This window comes from Magnolia sinica, chromosome 9 (assembly GCF_029962835.1).
Source record: "Magnolia sinica isolate HGM2019 chromosome 9, MsV1, whole genome shotgun sequence".
In the NCBI taxonomy this organism is placed as follows: domain Eukaryota; kingdom Viridiplantae; phylum Streptophyta; class Magnoliopsida; order Magnoliales; family Magnoliaceae; genus Magnolia; species Magnolia sinica.
The window spans coordinates 44,001,384-44,017,592 of NC_080581.1; the positions used below are offsets into that span (position 1 = coordinate 44,001,384).

Genomic DNA, 16,209 nt, shown 5'->3' on the forward strand with positions numbered 1-16,209 from the left:
CCAAAAAATTAGACTGATGCAAAACTTTTGTGGCCATATAAATATTTCAACGGTGGTCACTAAATCCCCACTGTTTCCTCTCGTGTGGCCCATTTGAGTTTTGTATACACCTTTGTTTTAATATAATGTCCTAAAATGATATCTAAAAATGGATGAACGGGTTGGATTTATGACAAACGTCGCAGTGGGCCCCATCCAGAATCCTTGCGCAGGAACTTACTGCAACAGGCTTTGGCAGGAAATCCGGGTCACCTTGTCCAACGTCTCCGTTATACTTATTAAATGTAATTTTTTTAATATATTAAAAACTAATGATGTGGCACTTACAGTGACGTGGACCAATGAAAACGCTGGAGTCAGGGAGTTCCTGACTCTAGGAAACACCAGATCCACACTCATCTTATTAACAACTTTTACTCAAATTCTTTTAAACTTGTGTTATACGTGTCTCCTGCGAACTCCTGGAAATTACATCAGTTGTAACGATCTCGTCCTGATTTACCTTGCGACGGTGTTACCACGTGTTGGGTTCTTAGCTGTTAACAGATTAGGTGTAAACAGAAATAACTCAAATGATCCCAGCCAAACTAGTACTAACAAAAAGTTACACGGTCCAAAGGCCTAAACTCCCCGGTCAAATGTCCATATTAATCGTTATCTAGGCTTAATCACCCCATCGGATCTTGGGAGACCTATCCATGGTAAATCCCACCATTTGATTTCGTACATTTTAGTTAACGTGTCATGTATAATTCTGAGTGCCTGCGTATCAACCATCATATATTCCATTCCAGGATATCAAATAACAGCCCTTAAGCAAATAATCCGTATGGTCAAAACCTAAGACAGTCAACGGTCAAAATTTGTACGGTGAAGTCGCAAGGTAAAGCTAGGGTAGTTCAATCAGTGTGGCTTACTGGCCTCAGGTGTACCCTACTAGATGGATGGCACAAATTCTAATCTCGGTCCCACGTGTCCATTAGTGATTGGAAACGAAACAAAGATGAGCATGGAAGTCGTGTTGGAAATTTGAGGCTTGAATGTGGGTAGCACTTGAAATTTATTTTTTACTCAGCGGTAACAATCAGAAGTTACGATGTTCATAATAGTAAAATATAAAATGGAAATAATATTGAGATAGGCTAGCTTCGTTTTATAAGAGGATATTGCCAACTAGCAAGATTGGCAGCTACCCAACTAGCCTTCCCATGTTCACGTGATCTGTTTTAGGGTATCATTCACCGTCAGATTCTCTATATAGGTCAACCTATCCACTGCAGTACTTGCAATACTCAATAGTGGTAGTGGTAGTGGTGGAGAATGGCCATGGCCATGGACTCCTCCAAGATTTCAGCCCTGCTTTTCATTTTCACGCTCTTCATTTCCTCAACCTCTCCCGTTCTGGCCTGTCCTTATTGCAAGAACCCACCTAAACACAAGTCTCCCAAAGGAAAACCTCCCAAGGGGCCCATCAATCTTCCTCCTGAAATTGTGAAACCGCCCCCACCGGTCACTGGAAAACCGCCTATAACTCTTCCTCCAGTCATTGGAAAGCCACCCGTGACACTCCCTCCCGTGGTCGGGAAGCCGCCCGTAACGCTCCCTCCTGTAATCGGGAAGCCGCCCATAACACTCCCTCCCGTCGTGGGGAAGCCACCCATAACACTCCCTCCCGTCGTCGGGAAGCCACCCATAACACTCCCTCCTGTCGTGGGGAAGCCACCCATAACACTCCCTCCTGTAATCGGGAAGCCGCCCATAACAATCCCTCCCGTTGTCGGGAAGCCACCCATAACACTCCCTCCTGTCGTGGGGAAGCCACCCATAACACTCCCTCCTGTAACTCTCCCTCCCGTTGTCGGGAAGCCACCCATAACACTCCCTCCCGTTGTGGGGAAGCCACCCATAACACTCCCTCCTGTAACTCTCCCTCCCGTTGTCGGGAAGCCACCCATAACACTCCCTCCTGTCATCGGGAAGCCACCCATAACACTTCCTCCTGTTATCGGAAAGCCCCCTATAACACTCCCTCCCATCATTGGAAAGCCACCAATCACGGTCCCTCCAATTACGCTTCCACCAGTTCTCCCACCTGTGACTGGAACCCCACCCACTACGAACCCCCCCGGGTGTGGTTGCAGCCCACCTCCGAAGGAGGAAACCTGCCCCATCGACACACTCAAGCTTGGAGCCTGCGTCGACCTTCTTGGGGGGTTGGTGCATATTGGTCTCGGAGACCCAGTGGCCAATAGTTGCTGCCCATTGCTTCAAGGGCTCGTAGAAGTCGAAGCTGCAGTTTGCTTGTGCACCACCATCAAGCTCAAGCTCCTAAACCTCAAAATCCTCGTGCCACTTGCTCTTCAACTTCTAGTTACTTGTGGAAAGACACCTCCTCCGGGTTTCACATGCTCGCTTTAAATTTAGTCAAGTATCCTACCTTCTCATCTCTAACCCTAACCCTAGAAGTGTTTTCCATGCCTTCATCCGTTCACATGGTGATTTCTTTAAATGATAAAATTTCCTTTGCTAGTTTACTCAAATCGCATTTCATCATGTTTTTTTATTTTTTTTGTTGGGGGTGCGGGGTGGGGGGTGCTCCTCTTCTCCTTTCTCATTCTTCCACATCCAATGTAAATACCGTCCATGCGTCTGCATGTGTTCATGCGAGAGAGAGAGAGAGAGAGAGAGAGAGAGAGAGAGAGAGAGAGAGTTTCGATAGAACCTGGGTGCTTCCCGCGTCACGGCTACCATGACGGGTCTGGTTCCCACCGTCCCATGGCTTGCATCTCAGACAGATTCAGGCCATTCGCCTGTTAGTGTACATAAAGTGAGCCACAAGTACATTTATTATGGGAATACCAACTCTTTCTAACCATCCGTTTTCTCATACAAGCGTGATCCGCCAGATCAGTGTGTGTATTTCGTACATGTCATGTACACGGGCAAAACTAACTGATGAATGGCCTGGATCTGTTAGTTTTTGTTCTAAAACAAGGTAGGGCCTCGTTCCCACCATTGGATGATACCCATGTTAGAGATCCAGACTATTCATCAGTCAGTGTACACTCTGAAAGCCCTTGAGAAATCAAATTTTTATATAAATAAATGAAAGAGGGGACTATGTGCGGCCCCAGCCTCACCCAAGACGGTGCAGCCGACCTTCATCTATCCATTCTATATCCACTCCGATCCTTTTTGGAACATTTTAGGGCATAAGCTCGAAAATGAAACAGATCCAAATCTTACACACACACACACGGTCGAGCTCATGGGAACTCCCCATGAGGTCAAACTGTGTGGACCCCACCATGATGTATTTCGAACATCTATCCTATTAGTCAGATGCACCATTCAATAGTGGGCCTAGGGCTTAAAAATCAACACAATCCATGACTTGTGTGGGCCACACCATATACAAAAGTTCGGAGGGGTTACCCTCCATTAAAACATTCATAATCATTTTTTGGGCCCACCGAGATGTGGTTCACAAATCCAGCCCATCCATTATGTGTGTCCCACTTGGATGAGGAGTTAGACAAAGTTTCAGATGCATCCAATTTTTGGGTGGGCCCCACCAAGTGTTTTTATATGTTTTAGGCATGTCTTCACATGATTTTAGATGGCATGGCCAACCTGAGTTCCGTATACGTCTAATTTTTGGGATATCCCATAATTTAAATAGGACCCATCAAATGCACAGTGTTGATGTTTGACATACTTCATGGTGGGGACCACGCAGCTCGACCTCAGGGGGAGTTCCCATGAGCTCGACCGTATAGAACCTTCTGGGATGTGTGTGTGTGTGTGTGTGTGTGGACCGTATAGAACCTTCTCGGATGTGTGTGTGTGTGTGTGTGTGTGTGTGTGTGTGGACATGAATGGCCTCTGTGAGTTTTTGTTACGATGGAAGGTAGGGCTGGTTCCCACCATTGGATGATAGTCATGTTGGAGACTATTCATCAGGGTACACTGTGTAAGCATTCTACTAAAACATGCGTGGAAACACTGTAGGCCGATGATTGCATTGCTTTATGAATCGTATATTTATTTGCATTTTTCATTTTATTTATTGACAATTACTCTCACAAAACCGGACATGTTCTTACCAGGGGCAATGATGTTGTGATTGCAGATGGGGTAGATTTATTTCCTGAAAATGAGAGAGAGAGAGAGAGAAAGAGGGTGGATTGATGATAAAGACATGAAAGGATGTCTAATCGCTGATGTCTCCTACTGTTTTCCTTTGCTTTCTGTGTTTTGTCGCATGACACGGTGCCTTTTTCTGTCTTGGTTTGTTGGGATCTTTTTCAGCTGGTTGTGAAAGCCGATGAAATAAAGTTTGCCTTTTATTGTTACTTGTTGCACTTAAGAAGACAAAGGATTATCAAACGATGTTCGGTGCTGATTAATTTCTTTAGCAATATTATTGAAATCTCCTTCTCGGCAATTTCTCAGCTTGGGTATTAATATTTCTTGCAAGATTCCGCAATTTTTCTTATAATATTAATAGAAAAATCTTGCTGAAAATAATAATTTTTTAGATTAATAAAACAAATTTAAAATTTAAATATCTAAGTGAAAAATGAATTATTTTAACTCCAACAATTCTTTTGTTGCTAAATTTGTGATAAAATCACATAAAATTAAAATCTACCAAGTTTTTGAAAACATTGCCATATTATCATACTATCAATTTTAATACTAGATGCTCGCTGATATACTTGATAATATACGAGGGTTCCAAATGGTGTATTAATCAGTTCAACTACCCATCATTTATATTTTCTTGTGACCCCTCACATGGTGAGATATCAGGGCTAGGGCTCTTATTGATATTCTCCTTTATAGCACGAATCTATGGTTATTCATGAGATTCAACATAAATGGATGTATGCTTATCACATTAATATTCTAGATAGGGAATGACTGTGCTGTATCTATTATCAGAGAGACCATTATTCACACATTCGATAGTGCAAGAGTGTCGTGCCCTGAACTCGGCGAATGTTCTCTCCAACTTTTTGAACTCTGAATCCGATGCCTGACTTTTTTTTTTAAAATGGTACCTAAGCACGAAATTGGTAATAATCAAAGAACATGATACCCATATATACAACTGTCCACTGTAGAGTATTGTTCCATCTATCCTAAATATTACACTCCTCGATGTTTCAAAATAACAATACACTACTGAAATAGAAAACCAAAGGAAGATACGCCTACTTGTCTTCACTAACGAGTCCTCCCTGTAAGTACAAGAGGAAGCAATGGGATGAGCTATGAAAGCTTAGTGTCTAGTTCTATCATATGGCATAACATAACCAACTCAAAGGAATAACACAACTGGATTAGAATATAACATAGGTAATCATGTCATACATAATCAAGTAGCATTCACAACTAAATAGAGTAAAACGCAGATAACCACATATAAGAGGTAAATAACTAAATATGTAACCATAAATAACCAAAGGAGTGTGTGTACTGACATGGGTGTGTACTAACATGCTAACCTTAAAAAAATTTATTTATTTATTTATTTTTTAAAAAAAACTAAATATGTAACCAACCTCTACACCAAAATCTCTAATTGGGAACGGTTGAAAACCATTACTGAACCATTTAGGATAGTTTTAAACCATTTCTAAATATGGCGTCACCAAAAAAAAAAAAAAAAAAACAACAACAAAGAACTTAGGATCAGTTTAAACCGTCGCAAAATTTCAATTTAGGAACGGTTGAAAATTGTTGCAAATTTTAAATTTTGGAACGATTCTAAATCCACTTTAATTTTGGGAATGGTTTTCTTAGAACAATATTTTTCTTTATTTAGGAACGGTTTTGAACCCTTATTTAGGAAGGGCCAGTTAAAAGCCTTGCGACCACTAACAAAAACCTATATATATATATATTTCCAATTGGAACCTATATTCTTTTTTAATATTTGAAATTCAAACAATGTTGTAGTATGAAAAGGCCATAACAACGGAATTTAATTAAATAAATGAAAGATAGCACTATAATCAATTCACAATACTGAAATGTAAAACAACCTCAAATGTATGAGTATTAAGAAATTGATATAAATGTTGTTCTAGGGACAATCTTACACCAAAAACCAAGGTTTATGGTAGGACAACATGATTCCTAGAAAGGTCTTTGTATCAAAAACTTAAACTTGATAAAAAGGAATAAATAAATAGCAAGGAAATAAAATCTACACTATTACAACATTCCCCACAATACTTGAAATGTAAAAGATTACAACATTCACATCCACAAATACATTCCATAAGATTGAATGATAAAAAATATAGAAATTAAACCACACATCCAAATATAAAGAATTATAGTGGTTCACCTATGTGTACATCAATTGCTCAACAACAGCCACACAACTATTCCACTCCTAATATCCTCACACAGTGGATATTAGCGTTCACTATGAAAATAGGTTTTTCTCAAGTTCACCTAAAATCCTCACAATTGTGTCTTTCCAGTGGGCTTACACAATTCAAAAACCACAATCTCTGAGTTTTCTGGCTCTCCTCAGATAACCAAAAAGAATGAGATTTTTCTAGCTTAACCTCAAAAGAAACCAACACAATCGAAATTACAATAATGTAAAATACCTGGATTTCTCCTTTTGTTGCAGCCCGGAAGAACCAAGACAGAGTAGAAGTTCGAATATAGAAGTTCAATGTCCACACTCACTTTGAAATGGTTCTAGGTTCTAATTGATTTTAAATTAAATCAAGTTGGGGCTAGCTCTATTTGATTTTGATTCCAAGAAGGGGAATATCACAATTCCTCTTTCAAATCAGATTGGAATGCAAAAATAAAATCAAATATAAAAAGCTAATAAAAAGAGAATATTAAATATGCACAATTTAGCTTAAAAATATTACAAACTTATCTCTCAGAGTGATACCTTGATTTTACTTGAATTGGATATCAAACTCTGAAAATCGTGCTCTATTTATAGTTGTAGAAATCACGTTTACGACTGGTCTTGTGGACACAACAACTAGTCGTATGACGGACTGATTTTTGAAATTTTGAGCGTGATCAGATAAAACTGTTCCACGACTGGCTGTAGGTCCTTCACGACCGATCACGAGGTCTCCACGACTGGTCGTGCGGAGCCAGGAATAGTTGCTGGAGTTTGAGTCGTAGCTGCTAGACTGGTCATGAACGAGTCGTGCACTGTTCACACGACCGGTCGAGCAGACTCCAGGACTGGTCGTGGCTTAACAAAAAATTCTAAAAATTTGCAACAACTTAGGACTGGTCTTGAAATTTCTTGGACTGATCGAGCCAGTACTAGGACTAGTCGAATAGAGTTCAGGACTAGTCGAAGAACAAACCTAAACACTTATAAAATAAGCAATTGACTTATATATCCAAAATGACCTACCCTAAGGTCAATCTAAGGTCTTTTATACCTTGAACGTGATGTATGAACATTGAACCTTCTTTTCTTCAGATGATGGATGATCTTTGACGTTTATGAAGCTTGGGATCTCGACACATGATGAAGCTTAAACTTGAGAATTTTAGAAGCTTGAATTCATAGTTCTTGAGTTGTACTTTTCCTTGAGTCTTGAACAAGATCTCGTCTTTCGATGTAGTTCTAAAACACTGAGCTTTGAAGCTTACAGAAGAGAACAATGTACTTGATCTTGCAGTTCTTAAAGCAGATCTTTGTTCTTGACTTGAAGCATTGTCCTTGTACATGTGATGCATTGCCTTGAACATATATACTAATGTGTTACACAAGACACAGATTGAGGTTTTGGCACTACAAAATTTAACAATCAAAGGAGCATGAAACCATACTACTTACAATCTCCCCCTTTGTCAAATATATGACAAAACTCACTTGAAAAATAAGAGAAGCATCTCAATAAAGAATCATGTACCAGTTATAAAAGAAAATCTGTTCCAACTTGGTAAAAGAATCATGCACTGGTTATCATCAACTTAACACACATTATCATCAACTTAGCACACATCATCATGAACTAGTCAAAACACCTCCTTACTTACTCCCCCTAAGCAGCACACACTACTATCCAATCCCAATCCATATCCATACAAGCATAACAAAATAATTCTCTCCCTTTTTGTCGCAATATGACAAAGGAAGCAACTAAGATATGGAAGAGGAAAAGAAAAGAGGAATAAGGAAGCAAACTATTCATGTTATGAAAGATATAAGCAAATTCAAAGATCACATATCTTTAACCAGTATAAACTAAATTCATCTAAAGTCAGTCTCAAAAACTGAAAGAAAAGAGTTAAGTATCAAAAGAGTTATTACAGCCCTAAAAAAAAAAAAAAAAAAAAACTTAATCAAATCTAGAAGATGGTGCAGGAATAGATGGATCAATTTGGTGTAAACTCTTATTTAAGCGCCTCATATATTTACGTATATAAGTAAATTGAGAATCTTGGGTTACACGAATCTGAGCCACCTATTTCTCAAGAGATTATAATCGCTCAACAAAATTAGAAGGCTGATAGTCTGGGTCAGCTTTAGAATTTGATTCAATCTCATTGAAGATATCATCCATATTTATATCATCTGGAGGTAAATCGCTAGCTTCTTCTTCATTCACTACTTTAGCTCCACCACCACCCACATCCACTTGGCCAGGAGCCAATCCCAATTTCTTCTTGTTTATATTTGAGTTATTGAAAATAAGGAGATGAATAGGAGCCTCTCCAACAGGCATAGTAACTAGTATGTGAGTAGCTAACACAGTCATAAGATATGCAAATGGAATATCATTGTGTCTAGGATGGAGATGAAATTGAATGATAGAATGACAGATCAAAGAAGGAAGATAGATATTTGTGCCTGAAATGATGGAATGCAAAATTCGAACCATCAAGGAAGTCAATTCTATTTTGTTACCAAAACGTGGATACAAATTTAAAATAAATATTCAATGAAGAACCCTTTATCTGGGTAACAAATACTTGGAAGCAAGCGCATTCCCATTTTGACTCCATTGCGTGTCTATGTTGGATAATGCTCTAGTAAGCACGCGTTTTTCTGATTCTAAGGGTTTCTCAACTAAAGTGTGAATAGAAATACGCTTGTCATTAACACGTATGTCCATTAGAGCCAAAATTAGATGACGGTCAATTTCAAATGGACCTTTTTTAGTTGCTATTTTAAACGCACTACAAGAAATATGGTTTTTACCGACGAAATTAATTTTCATAGGTAAAGATGACTTTTACCGACAAAAATTATTTTCGTAGGTAAAAGTAAACTTTTACCAACGAAATTAAATTTCGTAGGTAAAAGTCATCTTTACCTACGAAAATTTTCGTAGGTAAAGGGTATTTTCAAATTGAAAAGTTTACTTTTGCCTAGGTAAAAGACATCTTTACCTATGCAAATTTTCGTAGGTAAAGGATGTTTTGAATTTTTCATAACAATCAAAAATTGAAAAATTTACTTTTACCGAGTAGGTAAAAGCTATCTTCACCTACGAAACTTTTTGTAGGTAAAGAGTGTTTTCAATTTTTCTAAATGCAAAAAAATGAAAAGTTTACTTTTACCTATGAAATCTGATTTCGTAGGTAAAAGTCATCTTTACCTACGAAAAATCTTCATTGGTAAAGTGTGTTTTGAATTTTTCAAAAAATAAAAAAATAAAAAAAATAAAAAGTTTACTTAAAAGTCATCTTTACCTATGAACAAATTTTCGTAGGTAAAGGTGTTTTGAACTTTTGAAAAAACCAAAAATCAAAAAGTTTACTTTTACCCACCAACGGTTTCGTAGGTAAAAAACATGTATGAGGCTTTTACCTGTGACTATTTTCATAGGTAAAAACATATAAAAGACTTTTGCGTATGAAATATTTCATAGGTAAAAATATAATATTTAACTTAAATTGCGAGACTTTTACCTACGCAATATTTCGTAGCTAAAAAACATGTATGAGACTTTGACCTACGCAATGGTTCGTAGGTAAAAATATAATCTCTAACTTATTTTTTCAAACGTAGTTGAGACCTTTACCTACGAAAATTTTCGTAGGTAAAAAACTTTTACCTACAGAAATGTTCGTAGGTAAAAAAACGTGTATCAGACTTTTCCCTACGAAATGTTCCGTAGGTAAAAATACGTTAAGACTTTTGCCTACGAAAATTGTCGTAGGTAAAAACGTCTCTGAGAATTTTACCTACAAAATATTTTGTAGGTAAAAGTCTTTTTTCTTTTAAAAATTTTCTAGCTCAAAATTCATTATATACACCTGTTACAATATAGTTCATCATATTCTTCATGATATACACCTGTTATATAATATATTTCATCACATTAACATTCACATCCATCTAAACCCAAACTATGTAAATCCTACTTGTCATCATCTTGATGAATCATTGTCACAAAATCAAATTGATTGGATAGCTCTGCCTTTTGCTTCTTGAATTTCTATCAACCATTAATCTCATTGTGAAAAGCTAGTGCAATGGTCCCTACACTTGCACTCGGTACATGTGGAATTCGTGTGGCTCAAGCTTTTAGCGGTTGAAATTATGGGACCCCACTTTAATTGGGCTATGAATAACAAATTTTCCACTGGTCTGATGTCCTAGTTCGCAGATAGTCAGGCATTTAAATCAATGGTTAAAATGAAAAGTGGCCAATGGTTTGAATTCAACTAGCAAATATACTCATTAATCAGTGGTCAAGATCGCCCAAACAATCTTATTCTGGGGATACAACATATCTACAGTGGTTACCATGATTTGAATGGTTTAACTTGAGTTATATGCATGCCACGCATGCAATTCCAAGTGCATGCATATGGAACATGACCCTCCACTGGAGCATCAAATAACTTTTATATCCAATAGTAGATCCGTTGGAAAGCAATCATTCCGTGAGCAATGAGCATAGAAGGATACAGTGACAACCATTTGTAACAATAAATAGAAAATAACAATCCAATAACTGGAAAATAACAATCCAATGAATTATCCTTAATTAGGGATTAAAAAATGGAAATCCCCAAAAACATGCAACATTGGAAAACCCTAATTAAGGATTAAAAAATGGAAATCCCCAAATACATACACCATTGGAAAACCCTAATTAGGGTTTGGATATTCGACGTTGAAGAGAGAGGAAAGAAATACCTGCTGCAATGGCCCCTCGCTGCTGAAATGGCCGCCGATGTGCAGATCGGTTCGGGTCCCTCCCTTTTTTGGATCAAAGAGAGAGAGAGAGAGAGAGAGAGAGAGAGAGAGAGAGAGAGAGAGAGAGATGATTGGACCTGATGAGGGCACCCGAGAGAGAGAGAGGATGGAGAGGACTAGGGCACGAGAGAGAGAGAGAGAGAGAGAGAGAGAGAGAGAGAGAGAGAACGGGGGATAGAGAGGAATAGAGAGAGAGGGGGTCAGGAGAGCGTTTATGCGCTAACGCTCCTGGAGCTCCGAGTTGTATGAACGGTTTAAAGAATGTCAAAGTTAAATGGGCCCCACTGTGATACCTGTCGACAATCAACACCGTGCATTTGATGGGCCCTCTTTAAATTATGGGATATCCCAAAAATCAGCCGTATATGGAACTTAGGTGGGCCATACTATCTAAAATCATGTGAAGAAATGGCTTAAACATAAAAAAGCACTTGGTGGTGCCCACCTAAAATTTTGATGCATATGAAACTTAGTCTAACTCCTCGTCCAAGTGGGACACACATAATGGATGGTCAGGATTTGTGAACCACATCTCGGTGGGCCCAACAAATGATTATGAATATTTTAATGGTGGGTAACCCCTCTCAACTTTTGTATGTGTTGTGGCCTAAAAAAGTCATGGATTGTCTTGATATTTAAGCCTCAAGCCCATCATGGAATGGTACATTTGACTGATGCGGTAGATTCGACACCAGTGACCAAGTCTAGGAGCCCCACCATAGTTTTAATTACAAAATTCACTCTGCTAATCAAATTTTATACTCGATGTTAGGTCTTGAGGTTAAAAAAATCAACTAGATCCACAAATTAAATGGGCCACACCACATGAAATGATGTAAATGGGATGTCAACCATATATAGGTTTGTTTGTGTGTGGGCCACCATGTGGTATATATTTAATCAACTCCATTAATCAGGTTTACATTTCTAGGAAGCTCTTTCACAAATTGTGTTCAATCCAATCTCCACCATAGACATGTGTACAATCTTGATCGCAACTAATTAGTTGATGGGGTCATCTGGTTAGGCTTTCTTGCCATGAATTTGGTGAGGGACACAATTTGAGATACCACCATAGACATGTATGGTTCATCTCAGGTGTTGGGCCATGGATTGACTTGACCTGATGATCTTTACAAAATCTCATTCTATGTGAACGAGGCTTTGGTGGATCCTTAACTATGGGGCGTGGTGGGCCCCACATTCAAGGATCCACCTAATCCGTGTCCATTCTTTGTGCATCTTTTTCTTTGAGGAAGTTGCCGATGATTTTCTTGTAGTATGGTTGGCCGAAAGGACGCGTTCTTCGCTTGACTTGCCGACCTTTGCATGAAAGGATATTAAAAATAAAATAAAAAATAAAAACTGAAAAAACTCCCTTCCTGTCTAGGTACATAAACAATGGTACACTTACAATAATTTAAAAGTAGTGATATAGACAGCCACCAACCTTTAGGGCCCACCGAAGTTGGGAAATGATAATATCTTGCAAGTTGTTATCTCCTAAAATTTCCAATATCTCATGATGAGATGACTACGTACATTTTTGCCAATTGGCATGGCCCACTAGATGGACAGACTGGATCACCACATGCACATTTAGCACTAGAACAAGGACCTGGCAAGTTACAACATTTTTGGATAGATGCCACTACCTTAACCATTCACTCATTCATACAATTAGGAACAAGCCATGGTATAATAATCACACCAATCGGATGATCATAGCCCTTTGAATGGAGTCAATTTGCTAACAACCATCCATTTTTTGCGAGCCATAATTCACATGGTGCCCCTATCCATAATTGGCAATGGACCTGGATGGCTTCAAGCATAACCATCAATTAGGGCTGTCCAAGGGCCCTGACTCGGTTACTATGTTCTCATGTTTTAAACTACAGGTGACAATGTATTAGGTCAGCTAGCAGGTTAACAGAACCGAGCTGTTCCTAATGAAGGTTGGAGTAAGCCAAATGGGTATGGGTCTGAGTAGGGTTGAACCATATCCGACCTAACCCAACCCAGCCATATAAATAACCAATGGGATGGGCTAGATGAACCAATCCAGCCCGGACCATATAGCCTAATGTTCCCTTAAAGTTCGGGTCTCACTGTTTTCCCATAGTATGGGCCACTTCGATAATGGATCTATCTCATTTTTTAGATCTCATTCTATCATGGTTCGGAGAAAATGATGGACGGAGTATATTTTACACTGTCATCGTAGTTGGCCCACATTAATTCATATCTTTTTGTGTTTTATCTGCATTCATATCTTCTTGATATTATGAACATGTTGGATGTCAAATAAACATTACTATGCGCCTAAGGAAGGTATCAATGGTGGAAATCATTATTCCACACTGTTTCGTGTGGCATGGTCCATTTGAGTTTTGGATTTACCAAAAATTTGGGATCATTGGCTTGTTCATCCATTTTTCGATATCATTTTAGAGAACTATCCAAAAAATTATTCATATCCAAAGATTAATTAAATGAACCACACCACAAATAAGGGGAACAAATTAGCTGCTCCCCCTGACACCATCCAATGGCTTGTGCTTGATGCTCTGTGGGCCCTTCCCTGACGTATGTGTTTAATCCATGTTGTCCATCTATTTTTAAAAATCATCTTATGACACGAGACAAAAAATGAGGCATATCCCAATATGAAATGGACCACATTAATAGGAAATAGTGTTAAATGAGCGTCAACCATTTAAAACATTTCGGAGGCCATAAAAGTCATGGAACGAGATGATTTTTGTTTTTCCCCTTTATCTAGGCTGTATGACCTAATCAACAGATTGAATGTCAAATAAAAAGTAAAGTGGGCCTTAGGAGGGTTTTAATGATGGATAACCAATTATTATTGTTTTTATGTCGTGTGGTCGACCTCACATCTATTTACATGCAATGGTTGGTGGTCGGTGCTCTGTGGGCCCCACCATGATGTATGTGTTTCATCCACGCTGTCCACGTTACAGAAAAAACTGGTGGATGAATGTTGACCATTAAAAACGTTTTGGGGGCCATAAAAGTTTTGGATCAAGCTGATATTTATTGTTTCCCTTCACCTAGGTCTTTATGACCTAATCAACATATTACATTTCAAATAAACATTACAGTGGGCCTTAGGAGGATTTTAATAGTGGATATCCAACCATTATTGATTTCCTATGGTGTAGTCCACTTGAGATTTATATACCTATCATTTTTGTGCTAATCCCTAAAATAATCTCTAAAAATAGATGAACAGAATGGATGAAACATATACATCATGGTAGGGCTCACAGAGCACCCACCACCAGTAGCCAATCCGCCTCCCAACTTTGGACACGCACTCAAAACAGAGCCGCGCCCAAGATTATGGATTTCATACAGTCTCTCTCTCTTCTCTCTCATTCTCTCTGTTGCATTCCCTAAACCCTTCTTCCCCTAATCCTCTGTCTCCCTCCCGATCTTTGCTCCATCTCTCTTTCTCCTCCCTCTCTCTCCAATGCCTCAGCCGTGAAGAAACACAGGCCGTGAACGCCCTCTTCTCTCTCTCTCTCTCTCTCTCTCTCTCTCTCTCTCTCTCTCTCCATTGCAGCAGCCATGAATCTCCTACCCGAAGAAACTCAAGCCGTGAAGCTCCTCTCCATTGCAGCAGCTGTGTACTGTGCCATGCTTTGTCAGGGTTTCTTGGGTGATAACTTTAAAAGCCAGGGATCACATGTTGTATATAACGTTGCAGATTTCTCCACACAGGCATGTTTGCATCACTTGTGGTTATCATGATGGTCTTACTAATGCATTTTTGTAGCAGATCGATGAATCTCTCATTCTCTCTTGATAAGAGAAATCATTTGTAGTTATGATCTCTGTGATGTTGCCACTGATATTTTGATGCTTGTATGACAAATCGGCCTTTATGCATTTTTATAGCAGATGATGAATCTCTCATTCTCTCTTGCTGAGAGAAATCATTTGTAGTAAAGATCTCTATGATGTTGCCGCTGATGTTCTGATGCTGGCATGACAAATCAGCCTTTTCTTCACTAAACTAATGTTGAAAATTTCATATTTTCTTTCATTTTGTTTTTATGTAGATAGGCATTTCTACAGTTAATATGCTAGCCGTCATTTTGTTTCATCAACGCGCTCCTGCGTGTGAGCGAGGCTTTGTAGATAACCCCAATGTCCAGAGCTTCAAGTGCTTTTTCCCAGCAGTTACAAAAGAGCTTCCATCTGATGAGAAGTAAACAGATGAAATTGCAGTGCAAGATGTACTTGCTTTAAGCTTGGTTACCAGCCTTCCAATTCGTCAGTCCCAGAGACTAAGGTACCCATCATTAGGAAATCCAATAGACACCAAATGCTTTCCTAGAAAAGCATCCAAAATAGAAAATCGGTAAATCTATTCAAAGTTCTTGAACTACACCAATATCAATCAGAGTTTCAACTGGAAGTGTCAACTGCACAACAAAGATGAATTAACAAATCGAGACAGAGAGAAGCTTTAGTTAGCCAGATTTAACTAACCATCAGGTGAAAAGTCAATACATGCCACCCCAGTTGATTGTCAATTCTTGCTATAACGCATTTAGTTACACATTTTAACCAAAAGTCACATTAATTAGTTCTTCTGCTTCGATTCATCAAATCACACACAACACTTGTGTTGTCATCTCTAAAATAGGCAGAGATGTACCAAAAGTGAGTCCTAGCCTTCCTATATGCTACATGAAACTCACAAGAAAAAAGTAAAAATAATTGAACTGTAGCCTCTAATAGGTGACATGTAGGAGCGTATCGGGACTGGCACAAGCCCGTATCGTGTCCCTGGGCAGGAAGGTGTCGTCTAGAAATGCCCATATCAGCCAATAAGGGACAATTTTTCAATCCTTTCTTGGTCCACTTGTGGGCTGCCATGTATGTCTTAGTCAGGGACTTCTGCAAGGCTTATTGTTCCTTTCATTAGGAATTCTAGAATAAGTAGTATA

General features: G+C 38.8%; 1 protein-coding gene across 6 annotated transcripts; it reads left to right on the top strand.

Annotated features, from left to right (window-relative positions):
* Positions 1-1,302: 1,302 nt before the first annotated feature.
* LOC131255404 (repetitive proline-rich cell wall protein 1-like) lies at positions 1,303-4,447 on the top strand. 6 transcript variants are annotated; one of them, XM_058256104.1, is made up of 3 exons: positions 1,303-1,918; positions 1,952-2,428; positions 4,133-4,447. In XM_058256104.1, exons 1-2 carry the CDS (start codon positions 1,321-1,323, stop codon positions 2,416-2,418), a joined length of 1,065 nt encoding a protein of 354 aa, XP_058112087.1. In that variant the 5' UTR covers positions 1,303-1,320; the 3' UTR covers positions 2,419-2,428; positions 4,133-4,447. The 6 variants fall into 6 exon arrangements, 5 of the variants coding, with proteins under 5 accessions (XP_058112087.1, XP_058112088.1, XP_058112089.1 ...); XM_058256105.1 differs by having other exon boundaries at positions 1,303-1,845; positions 1,960-2,428; XM_058256106.1 differs by having other exon boundaries at positions 1,303-1,804.
* Positions 4,448-16,209: the final 11,762 nt, after the last annotated feature.

Coding starts and splice junctions, on each gene's coding strand:
- LOC131255404 (XM_058256103.1), top strand. CDS start 1,321: ATGGCCATGGCCATGGACTCCTCCAAGATTTCAGCCCTGCTTTTCATT.